Source organism: Emys orbicularis, chromosome 1, assembly GCF_028017835.1.
Source record: "Emys orbicularis isolate rEmyOrb1 chromosome 1, rEmyOrb1.hap1, whole genome shotgun sequence".
In the NCBI taxonomy this organism is placed as follows: Eukaryota; Metazoa; Chordata; order Testudines; family Emydidae; genus Emys; species Emys orbicularis.
In genome coordinates this window covers 361,286,687-361,300,446 of record NC_088683.1, presented here as the reverse complement: position 1 = coordinate 361,300,446, position 13,760 = coordinate 361,286,687, and the positions used below count along the sequence as shown (strand labels likewise).

Genomic DNA, 13,760 nt, shown 5'->3' with positions numbered 1-13,760 from the left:
TCTGTGGGAAAGAACTCTGTCATGGAAACAGACCCTGATGTCATTTATCACCTCTGTGGGTGATAAATAACTTCTCTGTTTATGCAGATACCCAGGGCTGCTAGAAGATGGAGCAGAAACTCCATCACTGATCTGACCTCTTGGCAGAAGCAGCCTACCAAGAGCCAATCGTCCAGATATGAGAAAACTGGATGACTGACATCTCATTTGGGCTGTCACCACAAATAAAATCTTGTGTAAGCACTCTGGTTGCTATTACTAGCCCAAAGGAAAGAACTCTGAAATGGAAATGTTCTTGGCCAACAATAAACCACAGGAATTTTCTGTGGGCAGGATGAATGTCTAAATGAAAGCCCGTGTCCCTCCTGTTGAGAACCACAACCACATCCTCTTCTGAAGGGAGGGGATTATTGATACTAACTTAACCATCCTGAATTTCAACTTTCAGAAAAAGATGTTGAGTTGCCAAAGGATCAGAATGAGTCTCCATCCTCTTTGTTTTTTGGGAACTAGTAAATACAGTCAACAGAACCATCTACCTTGAGACTCACATGAGATGCACTGCAGAAGGGAGTCTGCAACCTGATGAAGAATCACCCTGTGAAAGTGTTCCCTGAAGGGGGACCAGGAAGGGGGTTTGTGAAGGGAGAGAGTGATGAACTCGATAGAGTGACCTTGATCGATAATTTCAAAGAGTCAACTGTCTGTCATGATCAATGGATGCTGGTGGTAGAACTCTTGAGGAAGGGGTGGCCTTGGCCTATAGGCTTGTCTCTGGTGTTTTCTCCTTGGGACCAGAGTGTAAATCCCCAGCGAGTGAAAAGTCAATCTTGAGCTCTTTCAAAAGTGCAGGAACTCATCCATTTCTCATTGAAGAGATTCAACTCATCACAGGGAAGGTCCTGTATTATATTCTGGACCTCCCTGGGGAAACACAAAGACTGTAGCTAAGAATTCCTCCTCATGATTATACCAGTGGCCAGGTCTCTGGATGCCATTTCTGCTGCATCCACTGCAGCATGAAGGGATGTTCTTGCCACTAACTTGCCCTCCTCAATGAAGGACCAAAATTGGACACTTAGGCATATAGGTGACAGAAATCTATATATAGGAAACGCTCTACTTTCTTTTGTCTACTGAATGGGTCATTACAAGTCAGTGTTTGGAAACAAAGAAAAAAATATGAGCAGATAAGAAGTTGCATTTCTGTGTTGCCAGATGCTGACTGATAACTTCTGAGATCGGTCTAGCAATTATGAATAAAATGAGCACCAAGATTGCCAAGGCAAAAGGAAACTCAATTACTTACCAATGACCTCGCCGATGGCACATCTGCCAAAAAAAAAAGCGGCACAGATTTAATATGGAATGCCAGAAGGAAAAAATCAGAGAGGACCAACAGCTTGACTGAAGACCATTAATGTTAGTGGAAGTTTTTCCAGGGCTTAAGTGGCTACCTTGTAACTCTCTAAAAAGTAGGCCTCTCCTTTCACAGAGAAAGAGAAGCAATGCTTCTAGAGAAGTGGAATCTAATACTTTTTGGACAAGAAACACTGGCTACTGAACCAATGGTGGAAATAAAAGATCTGATCTGTTTAGAGAGGATACACTATGGAGCTGGACGCTCTTTAACAACCCTACCAAAACAAAAATAGTCTCAGATTTTAACCATTCTTTGGATCCATCAACACAGAAGTTTATAGCTCTAAGGCATTCATGCGGTGACAGTTATAGCTGGTCAAGAAATTGTCCAACAGAATGATTTTCCAACAGAAGATGCAGGCTCTGGAAACTCAAAATTTTCCAAAAAATTGATTTTCTGTAATGAAAACTGGAATGAAATATTTAATTTCAGGTCAGTACAATCCTGTTGGATTATTTTGTTCTTTTGAATTGACCCAAAAAGCTTAATTTGTGCAACAAAATATTAAACTGCATTTTCCTATCACCACACTGCCTTATGGCAGCTGCAGTTTGGCTCTGCATTCTATCCTATGGGCTAGGTTCACTTGAGGAGTACATCTCTGTGATGGGGTGTACAAACCCCACACTGAGCAACAAGGGGTTAGGGGATCATTTTTGGCTCAGCCAGCCCCGCCCCACCACACCTGCAGCAAATGCTCCATCTGCTGGAGGAATTAAAAGGCAGGGAAGTAGCTCATTTGGGTGGCAGAACTGGAGGTGAGCAGAACTGCAGCCCACAGCTCCAGCAGAGCAGAAGGAAGCCTAAAGGCACTGACACTGCTGCCCAAAGGGGCCCTCCTTATAGGAAGGGAGGAACCACCCCAGAGAGGGACTCCTGTGACTTTGGACATTGGTACCATCCTCTTACTTCTTTTGGTTTGGATTTCCCCACCAAAGAAATGACTTGGACTGAGCTGACCCGGGGGGCGGGGAGGGGGCGGAGCGACAAAAGGAACAGGCTCAGGGAGGACAGCCTTAAGTAGCCCAGCGGAGTGGAAGGGCACCGGCTCCCCTCCCCACAATCCCCTTGGCAGTGCAGGGTTGTGGCCATGACCACTAGGCCATGCTTCCCAACCAGACCACGACTGAGGACCAATACAGTCTCCTATGATTCATTCTGACCAAGCTTCATGGTATTTCATAGGAGTCACATATCTCTGCGTGCATCATGAGACATGTAGTCTGATCAAGGAGCCTGACCCACAAGGGAAAATGAAGACTCCTGAATTACAACTCTCATGAGGGAACGTGCCACATTGGAAAAATGCAGTTTAATATTGAACTGAGCTGAAAAGAAGCAAACAAAAAATACATACATTTTAATTTCAGAATTTACAAATATTTTGTTTCCAGTGAAAGTGTTGAAACAAAATTTGTTGACATTTTCTAATGGAAGTTTTTTGGAATTTCCCTTCTTCAAAACAAAAAAAACCCAAAAATACAAATTTCAACATGTTGCTGTGATTTGGGCTGAAAACAAATGCTGAAATGTGGGTACTTCCCATGCAATGAAACTGCAAACTTCACTCAGCTCAATGTATTTCAGTTGGTTCTTTGAAATTAGCTAGAAACAAGGAAGAGGAATCTTCTCATTTTGGTAGAAATGGGAAATAATTATGACAACAAGGGAAAGAGAAGGGAATAGTTCAGAGGCATTTGTCATAATGAAAAATGGCATATGGGTAAGCAAAGGAAGAGAGCTGAAAGTTTGCAAGTAAGTACACTATTTATGACAGCCAGGAAGGGATTTACTCAGCTTTTGAAATTAGCAATTCCAGAGACAAAATGGACATGAATCCAAAAGGAGGGAAACAGGAATGGTTCAGGAAAAGGTTAAGGCTCCAGAGAAAAGGAATAAGTCTTTGAGGAAGTTTCTAAAGCAGAGCTGCAATATGGAATCTGGAAGAATGTTTCTCCAAGGTCACTATCTTCTATCAGTTCTTCCCATGACAGCACCCATTGCTGAGGTATGAACTGTTAGATAAGTTACCAAGGTGGTAAGCACCTGTCCAGACCTGCCAAAAGAAAATCATGGATGTTTACATTAGAGGATTAGATATGTCTAATCCCTTTAATAGCAGAACATGAAGAAAAAGCATTTTATATTCTGAAGTACGAGGATAGCGGCAGGGCTTGAAATGGAGGCACTTACCCACTACCTTCTAAGATAGGTTTTAAAGAATACCAGACTTTCAGCTCAGTAGCCAACACTTTAGTACATACATGAGCATTTAGGTTTAGATGAGGACCTCTTTTGTGGGACAGAAGGCCTAGCATTCTGTTCAGAGTAAGGATGATTGTGGCAGAGCAGCCTGGAAGCACCCAATGCACTGAGCTCTCCCTCTAATTTCTGTGACTGTAGATTTCTGCAAGATCCTTGATGTGGTGCTACCAGATCTGAATTCTGCATTTAAGCTGCACTGTAGTGCTGTGTACTGCATAGGGCAGGCTAAGTCAGCAGTTTTCCACAGAAAGGTGTTCTGAGATAGCTGGAGCACTATAAAAAGTCTTAGCAGCAAGTAATGTGACTTCACTAGGATATCGGTTGAAAAGTAATTCAAAGAGAATGTGAAACCTAAGACTTAAGCCCATACATTGCTTTTTATGCTGTGTTTTGTTACATTTGTCAAGTTTTATCTATATTTGTTATTAAAACAGTTAAACAGCATGTCAAAAATATTTCAGCCTTCAGGTCAGCATTCCATGTGCCCAAAGCGATCTTGGTCAATCAGTTCTAGAGAGGCATAATACAGACTGTGAAGCCAGTCCAGGGCCACTAAAGTGGAAATGAACTCTCTTTTCTTCTCCTTTCTTTCTTTGAGTCTTTGCAGATCAGTGGGACCAAAGAGAAGAAAAAAACCACAGACGTTGCATTCCAGTGTGCAATCTCTGGATGCAGTTAATGGTTGTAATATATTAGTGTGTCATGATCGATGGTTCATCTGTTGAGGTCTATTTCTGAATAACCTAATTTTTTGGCCAACATCTGAAATGTATCTGTTCCAACAGCTTCTCTAGGAAAAGCTGCTGCCTTGTTTACTGTATCCACCTGGGGATGGATACACCTCAAAAAGGCATTCTTAGAATCACAAAATATTAGGGTTGGAAGAGACCTCAGGAGGTCATCTAGTCCAATCCCATGCTCAAAGCAGGATCAACAACAACTAAATCATCCCAGCCAGGGCATTGTCAAGCCAGGCCTTAAAAACCTCTAAGGATGGAGATTCCACCTCCCTAGATAACCCATTCCAATGCTTCGCCACCCTCCTAGTGAAATAGTGTTTCCTAATATCCAACCTAGACCTCCCCAACTGTCTTGACTTTGTATGAGGCCTCTGTAATGATTTGGAAATCAATCTCTATAACTTATTAATTTTTCTGCGAGACTATGAAATCTATATGTATTTTTATTAGATTGTAAACTTCATTTTGAATGTGGAGTCTAGTTGCCTTGTCTGTGGTCTCTTTGCCTCCATCCTGAACTGAAAATTCTAAGGTGTAGTGATAGAAAGTCATTAAATTGGGATGGACCTCTATTCAAATACAAACATCCTATACATTAGACTGGCTCAGAACCATGGTCATTGATTTGTCTGGAGAGAAGATGCCTAGCAACAAAGTCACCCGAGGAGGCAGATCCAGGAGTCATCTGACAGAGGGACTAGAAGGTTATACAGGGCAGGAAATTAGTTATTTGGGTCTTCAGCCATTTTCAGCAACTCAAGACAAAAGAAGCTGCTATATGAGCCCAATGAGGCAGGAGGAACCCTGCCAACTTGATCTCAGATGACCACCAAGGACTCCAAAGGGATGGGTGAGTTAGAATGAGCAGCACTGCATTCAGGAGGTGTATTGTTTTCAGTATGATCCGTATTCTCTGTGTATTCTTGTGTGATTAAAAAAAGAGCAGTAGTGCTGTAGATTCCTGTACAAAGTGTCTGTAACTTTCATGCATTAAACCTACCACAGAGCCCCTTGAAGAAGTAAACCAGAAGGCTCACACCCTTCTACAAGAAGAACTTAAGGAGTCAGCACTTGTGCCAGGGGCTTGTCAGGGTACAGGGCTGTCATAGCTCTCAGGAAGGGGTGCCAGATAGAAGATATGCACCCCGAGAGCATGCCTAGCAACCTCAAGACAGGGACAGTGCCTGGGATGTACTCAGACTCTGGAGGCTTAAAACATACACAATCCAGTGACTGGATCCCCTCACAGCAGTCTGGTGAGTGGCCAGGAAGGGGTGCTTGACTAGATCTACAACAGACAGTATTTACTCTTTTGTATGTAAGAAATGAGTGACGCTCCCCACCCCCACCCCCCTTTTATTTTTGCCTCAAGAACATTTTGTTGAGAGGTACTCAAAAAACATTTCCCTCTGCTTAGCTGATGGAGACCATGAAAGGTGTTTAGCTTGAACATCAGCCTTCTAGGACATAAAACAAAAATGTGTTTTCTGGCTACTATACTGGTTGCCAGTGCTTTGGAGACAAAATCTAGGGGTCCAACTCTACATCTGAGATGATAGCTGCTGCCCAAAAAACTTATGGAGCATAGATGACAAAAGAAAATGCAACTCATGTCATACATACAAGAAAGAGGAAGAAGAGAGAGGAAATCCCCTTCAGGTAAAATTACTGAATCCTTTACAACAAAAGCAAATGGCTGCATTCACTTTGGGAAGCGACAGATTTGAACATAGCATACAAATTCTGAGCTTTCTTACTGAGCCATAAGAATATAACATAAGAATGGCCATACTGGGTCAGACCAAAGGTCCATCCAGCCCAGTATCCTGTCTGCTGACAGTGTCCAATGCCAGGTGCCCCAGAGGGAGTGAACCTAACAGGTAATGATCAAGTGATCTCTCTCTAACAAACAGAGTCTATGGACACCATTCCTTACGCATCCTGGCTAATAGCCATTAATGGACTTAACCTCCATGAATTTATCTAGTTCTCTTTTAAACCCTGTTATAGTCCTAGCCTTCACAACCTCCTCAGGCAAGGAGTTCCACAGGTTGACTGTGCGCTGTGTGAAGAAGAACTTCCTTTTATTTGTTTTAAACCTGCTGCCCATTAATTTAATTTGGTGGCCCCTAGTTCTTATTTTATGGGAACAACTAAATAACTTTTCCTTATTCACTTTCTCCACACCACTCATGATTTTATATACCTCAATAATATCCCCCCTTAGTCTCCTCTTTTCCAAGCTGAAAAGTCCTAGCCTCTCTAATTTCTCCTCATATGGGACCCGTTCCAAACCCCTAATCATTTTAGTTGCCCTTCTCTGAACCTTTTCTAATGCCAGTATGTATTTTTTTTAGATGAGGAGACCACATCTGTACGCAGTATTCAAGATGTGGGCGTACCATCGATTTATATAAGGGCAATAATATATTCTCCGTCTTATTCTCTATCCCTTTTTTAATGATTCCTAACATCCTGTTTGCTTTTTTGACTGCCGCTGCACACTGCGTGGACATCTTCAGAGAACTATCCACGATGACTCCAAGATCTCTTTCCTGATTAATTGTAGCTAAATTAGCCCCCATCATATTGTATGTATAGTTGGGGTTATTTTTTCCAATGTGCATTACTTTACATTTATCCACATTAAATTTCATTTACCATTTTGTTGCCCAATCACTTAGTTTTGTGAGATCTTTTTGAAGTTCTTCACAGTCTGCTTTGGTCTTAACTATCTTGAGCAGTTTAGTATCATCTGCAAACTTTGCCACCTCACTGTTTACCCCTTTCTCCAGATCATTTATGAATAATTTGAATAGGATTGGTCCTAGGACTGACCCTTGGGGAACACCACTAGTTACCCCTCTCCATTCTGAAAAATTACCATTTATTCCTACCCTTTGTTCCCTGTCTTTTAACCAGTTCTCAATCCATGAAAGGATCTTCCCTCTTATCCCATGACAACTTAATTTACGTAACAGCCTTTGGTGAGGGACCTTATCAAAGGCTTTCTGAAAATCTAAGTATACTATGTCCATTGGATCCAGCTTGTCCACATGTTTGTTGACCCCTTCAAAGAACTCCAATAGATTAGCAAAAAGAACGAGGAGTATTTGTGGCACCTTAGAGACTAACACAGGGATTGGCAACCTTTCAGAAGTGGTATGCCGAGTCTTCATTTATTCACTCTAATTTAAGGTTTCGCATGCCAGTAATACATTTTAATGTTTTTAGAAGGTCTCTTTCTAGAAGTCTATAATATATAACTAAACTATTGTTATATGTAAAGTAAATAAGGTTTTTAAAATGTTTAAGAAACTTCATTTAAAATTAAATTAAAATGCAGAGCCGCCCAGACCGGTGGCCAGGACCTGGGCAATGTTAGTGCCACTGAAAATCAGCTCGTGTGCCGCCTTTGGCATGCGTGCCATAGGTTGCCTACCCCGGACTAACACATTTATTTGAGCATAAGCTTTCATGGGCTAAAACCCACTTCATCGGCTGCATGCAGTGGAAAATACTTCTGTGTATATATATATATATATATATATACACACACATATACACACATACACACACACACACACAAAGAACATGAAAAAATGGGTGTTGCCATACCAACTGTAACGAGAGTAATTAAGGTGAGCTATTATCAACAGGAGAAAAAAAAACTTTTGAGGTGATAATCAGGATGGTCCATTTCCAACAGTTGACAAGAAGGTGTGAGTAACAGTAGAGGGGAAAAATAGCATGGGGAAATAGTTTTTTACATTGGCCAATCTGGACAGTCTCTACACAAAAGAATAAATGGACACAAATCAGACGTCAAGAATTATAACATTCAAAAACCAGTCGCAGAACACTTCAACCTCCCTGGTCACTCAATTACAGACCTCAAAGTCCCAATACTCCAACAAAAAAACTTCAAAAACAGACTCCAACGAGAAACTGCAGAATTGGAATTAATTTGCAAACTGGACACCATTAATTTAGGCTTGAATAAAGACTGGGAGTGGATGGGTCATTACACAAAGTAAAAAACTATTTTTTCCCCCTACTGTTACTCATGCTTTCTTGTCAACTGTTGGAAATGGGCCATCCTGATTATCACTACAAACGTTTTTTTTTTCTCTTGCTGATAATGGCTCACCTTAATTAATTACTCTTGTTACAGTTGGTATGGCAACCCAAATATATCTTCCTACTGTATTTTCCACTGCATGCATCCGATGAAGTGGTTCCTGTGTGAGGAAATAATATGAATAGAAACCCTTCCCTCTGTTTTGTTGGTACTGGTTCTACTGCTTCTAGATGTATGAGGTAGGTTACCTCTTGTCACAGTTCGTGAGAGGGGTCCCTGAAGAGGGACAGGGAGGGAGTGTTGGTAGGGAGGTTGGAGATAAAAGGGATGGAGTACCAGTTTCAATAATTTCCAGTATTAATCTGTCTGTTGTAATAGTTTACCAGATTGGGTAAAAGGGAATGAGGTGATCTCCGAATGGTTGGGAGATGGTTCCAGCGCTGAAAAATGTGGGGATCTCGGGCCCTTGACCAATGTTTCAAATTTGCTGCCTTGATGTCAATGGTAAGAATGTAGCAGTCAGAGGAGTAGATTGTCATCTCCTTGTGGGTCTCTGTTTCCATCCCAGTTGCTTATATTGTCTGTGCTGTTGTGCATAGGGAGTGGGTCAGAACCTCTGTGGTTCATAATAATTTCTCTGTCTTTTCTTGGTCTAGGTGTATAAATACCCGGGGACCTCAACGTTACCCTTGAGTACTTCCGTGTATGGAGGGACTCATCTGTTTTGGCTGCGAAGAGTTTGGGCCCTACAAACGGCAGATCTTTGACCACTTCTCTGGGGAACCCAGAGAGATCATAGAATAATAGAATATTAGGGTTGGAAGAGACCTCAGGGGATCATCTAGTCCAACACCCTGCTCAAAGCAGGACCAATCCCCAATTAAATCATCCCAGCCAAGGCTTTGTCAAGCCATGCCTCAAAAACCTCTAAGGAAGGAGATTCCACAACCTCCCGAGGTAACCATTCCAGTGCTTCACCAAGCTCCTAGTGAAAAAGTTTTTCCTAATATCCATTCTAAACCTCCCCCACTGCAACTTGAGACCATTACTCCTTGTTCTGTCATCTGGTACCACTGAGTGTAGATCCATCCTCTTTAGAACCCCCTTTCGGGTTGTTGAAAGCAGCTATCAAATCCCCCCTCCCTCTTCTCTTCTGCAGACTAAATAATCTCAGTTCCCTCAGCCTCTCCTCATAAGTCATGTGCTCCAGCACCCTAAACATTTTTGGTGCCCTCCACTGGACTCTTTCCAATTTTTCCACATCCTTCTTGTAGTGTGGGGCCCAAAACTGGACACAGTACTCCAGATGAGGTCTCACCAATGCCAAATAGAGGGGAATGATCACATCCCTCGATCTGCCTGCAATGCTCCTATTTACACAGCCCTAAATGCCGTTAACCTTCTTGGCACAAGGGCACACTGTTGACTCATATCCAGCTTCTCGTCCACTGTAACCCCTAGGTCCTTTTCTGCAGAACTGCTGCCTAGCCACTCGGTTCCTAGTCCGTAGCAGTGCATGGGATTCTTCCGTCCTAGGTGCAGGACTTTGCACTTGTCCTTGTTGAACCTCATCAGATTTCTTTTGGCCCAATCCTCTAATTTGTCTAGGTCCCTCTGTATTCTAACCCTACCCTCCAGCGTATCTATCACTCCTCCCAGTTTAGTGTCATCTGTAAACTTGCTGAGGGTGCAATCCATGCCATTCTCCAGATCATTAATGAAGATATTGAACAACACCCGCCCCAGGACCGACCCTTGGGGCACTCCGCTTGAAACCGGCTGCCAACTAGACATGGAGCCATTGATCACTACCCGTTGAGCCCGATGATATAGCCAGCTTTCTATCCACCTTATAGTCCATTCATCCAGCCCATACTTCTTTAACTTGCCGGCAAGAATACTGTGGGAGACCATATCAAAAGCTTTGCTAAAGTCAAGGAATAACACGTCCACTGCTTTCCCCTCATCCACAGAGCCAGTTATCTTATCATACAAAGCAATTAGGTTAGGTTAGGCAATGCTCCTACTTATACAGCCCTTGGTGAATTCATGCTGACTGTTCCTGATCACTTTCCTCTCCTCTAAGTGCTTCAAAATTGATTCCCGGAGGACCTGCTCCATGATTTTTCCACTGAGGTAAGGCTGACTGGCCTGTAGTTCCGCGGATCCTTCTCCTTCCCTTTTTTAAAAATGGGCACTACATTAGCCTTTTTCCAGCCATCCGGGACCTCCCCCGATCACCGTGAGTTTTAAAAGATAATGGCCAATGGCTCTGCAATCATATCCGCCAACTCCTTTAGCACCCTCGGATGCACTGCATCCAGCCCCATGGACTTGTGCTCGTCCAGCTTTTCTAAATAGTCCTGAACCACTTCTTTCTTCACAGAGGGCTGGTCACCTCCTCCCCATACTGTGCTGCCCAGTGCAGTAGTCTGGGATCTGACCTTGTTTGTGAAGACAGAGGCAAAAAAAGCATTGATCCCTCACTCTCACAAATCTTGAGAGACAGACCAGTCCTCGCTTACAGACAGCCCCCCAATCTGAAGCAAATACTCACCAGCAACCGCACACCATACAACATAAACACTAACCCAGGAACCTATCCTTGCAACAAAGCCCGATGCCAACTCTGTCCACATATCTATTCAAGTGACATCATCATAGGACCTAATCACATCAGCCATGCCATCAGGGGCTCGTTCACCTGCACATCTACCAACGTGATATATGCCATCATGTGCCAGCAATGCCCCTCTGCCATATACATTGGCCAGACTGGACAGTCTTTATGCAAAAGAATAAATGGACACAAATCTGACATTAGGAATCATAACATTCAAAAACCAGTAGAAGAACCTCTCTAACCACTCAGTGACAGACTTGAAGGTGGCAATTTTGCAACAAAAAAGCTTCAAAAACAGACTCCAAAGAGAGACTGCTGAACGTGAATTAATATGCAAATTAGATACCATTAACTTGGGTTTGAAGAGACTGGGAATGGTTGGGTCATTACACTAATTGAATCTATTTCCCCATGTTAAGTATACTCACACCTTCTATGGGCCATCTTGATTATCTCTTCAAACGTTTTTTTTCTCCTGCTGATGACAGCTCATCTCAATTGATTGGCCTCTTACAGTTGGTATGGCTACTTCCACCTTTTCATGTTCTCTGTATGTATAAATATATTCTTGCTGTATGTTCCATTCTATGCATCCGATGAAGTGGGCTGTAGCCCACGAAAGCTTATGCTCAAATAAATTTGTTAGTCTCTAAGGTGCCACAAGTACTCCTGTTCTTTTTATTGAGTACATTAGCTTTCTCCACATCCTCTGTCACTAGTTCCTCCCCCATTCAGTAAGGGGCCCACACTTTCCCTGACCTTCTTCTTGTTGCTAACATACCTGTAGAAACCTTTCTTGTTACTCTTAACATTCCTTGCTAGCTGCAACTCCAAGTGTGATTTGGCCTTCCTGATTTCACTCCCGCATGCCTGTCCAATCTTCCACTTCTTGTAAGCTTCTTTTGTGTGTTTAAGATCAGCAAGGATTTCACTGTTAAGCCAAGCTGGTCGCCTGCCATATTTACTATTCTTTCTACACACCGGGATGGTTTGTTCCTGCAACCTCAATAAGGATTCTTTAAAATACAGCCAGTTCTCCTGGACTCCTTTCCCCCCCATGTTATTCTCCCAGGGGATCCTGCCCATCAGTTCCCTGAGGGAGTCAAAGTCTGCTTTTCTGAAGTCCAGGGTCCATATTCTGCTGCTCTCCTTTCTTCCTTTTGTCAGGATCCTGAACTCAACCATCTAATGGTCACTACCTCCCAGGTTCCCATCCACTTTTGCTTCCCCTACTAATTCTTCCCTGTTTGTGAGCAGCATGTCAAGAAGAGCTCTGCACCTAGTTGGTTCCTCCAGCACTTGCACCAGGAAATTGTCCCCTACACTTTCCAAAAACTTCCTGGATTGTCTGTGCACTGCTGTATTGCTCTCCCAGCAGATATCAGAGTGACTGAAGTTCCCCATGAGAACCAGGGTCTGTGATCTAGTAACTTCTGTTAGCTGCCTGAAGAAAGCCTCGTCCACCTCTTCCCCCTGGTCTGGTGGTCTATAGCAGACTTGCACCACGACATCACCCTTGTTGCTCACACTTCTAAACTTAATCCAGAGACTTTCAGGTTTTTCTGCAATTTCATACTGGAGCTCTGAGCAGTCATACTGCTCTCTTACATACAATGCAACTCCCCCACCTTTTCTGCCCTGCCTGTCCTTCCTGAACAGTCGATATGAACAGTTTATATCCATCCATGACAATACTCCAGTCATGTGAGTTATTCCACCACGTCTCTGTTATTCCAATCACATCATAATTCCTTGACTGTGCCACGACTTCCAGTTCTCCCTGCTTGTTTCCCAGGCTTCTTGCATTTGTATATAGGCACTTAAGATAACTCGCTGATCATCCTGCTTTCTCAGTATGAGGCAGGAGTCCTCCCCTCTTGCGCTTTCCTGCTCGTGCTTCCTCCTGGTACCCCACTTTCCCAGTTACCTCAGGCCTTTGGTCTCCTTCCCCCACTGAACCTAGTTTAAAGCCCTCCTCACTAGGTTAGCCAGCCTGCTTGCGAAGATGCTCTTCCCTGTCTTCATTAGGTAGAGCCTGTCTCTGCCTAGCAATCCTTCTTCTTGGAACACCATCCCATGGTCAAAGAATCCAAAGCCCTCTCTCCGACACCATCTGCGTACCCATTCGTTGACTTCCATGATTCGACAGTCTCTACCTGGGCCTTTTCCTTCCACAGGGAGGATGGATGAGAACACCACATGCGCCTCAAACTCCTTTATCCTTCTTCCCAGAGCCACGTAGTCTGCAGTGATCAGCTCAAGGTCCTTCTTGGCAGTATCATTGGTGCCCATGTGGAGAAGCAGAAAGGGGTAGCGATCCGAGGGCTTGATCAGTCTTGGCAGTCTCTCCATCACATCGTGAATTCTAGCTCCTGGCAAGCAGCACACTTCTCGGGTTTCCCAGTTGGGGCGGCAGATAGATGACTCAGTCCCCCTTAGAAGGGAGTCCCCAACCACCACCACCCGCCTCTTTCTCTTGGGAGTGGTGGTTGTGGAACCCCCATCCCTAGGACAGTGCATCTCATGCTTTCCAATCAGTAGAGTCTCCTTCTGCTCCCTTCCCTCAGATGTATCATCTAGTCCACTCTCTGCATTAGTACCTGTGGAGAGAACATGAAAATGGTTGCA

General features: G+C 43.5%; 1 protein-coding gene across 1 annotated transcript in view; it reads right to left on the bottom strand.

The window, feature by feature from the left end:
• LOC135873349 (disintegrin and metalloproteinase domain-containing protein 21-like) overlaps positions 1–13,484 on the bottom strand; it is a 105,493-nt gene extending 92,009 nt beyond the window's left edge. Inside the window, exon 1 of the mRNA XM_065397782.1 lies at positions 13,254–13,484. Coding sequence (XP_065253854.1) covers positions 13,254–13,484 — 231 coding nt within the window. The remainder of the gene's footprint in view (positions 1–13,253) is intronic.
• Positions 13,485–13,760: the final 276 nt, after the last annotated feature.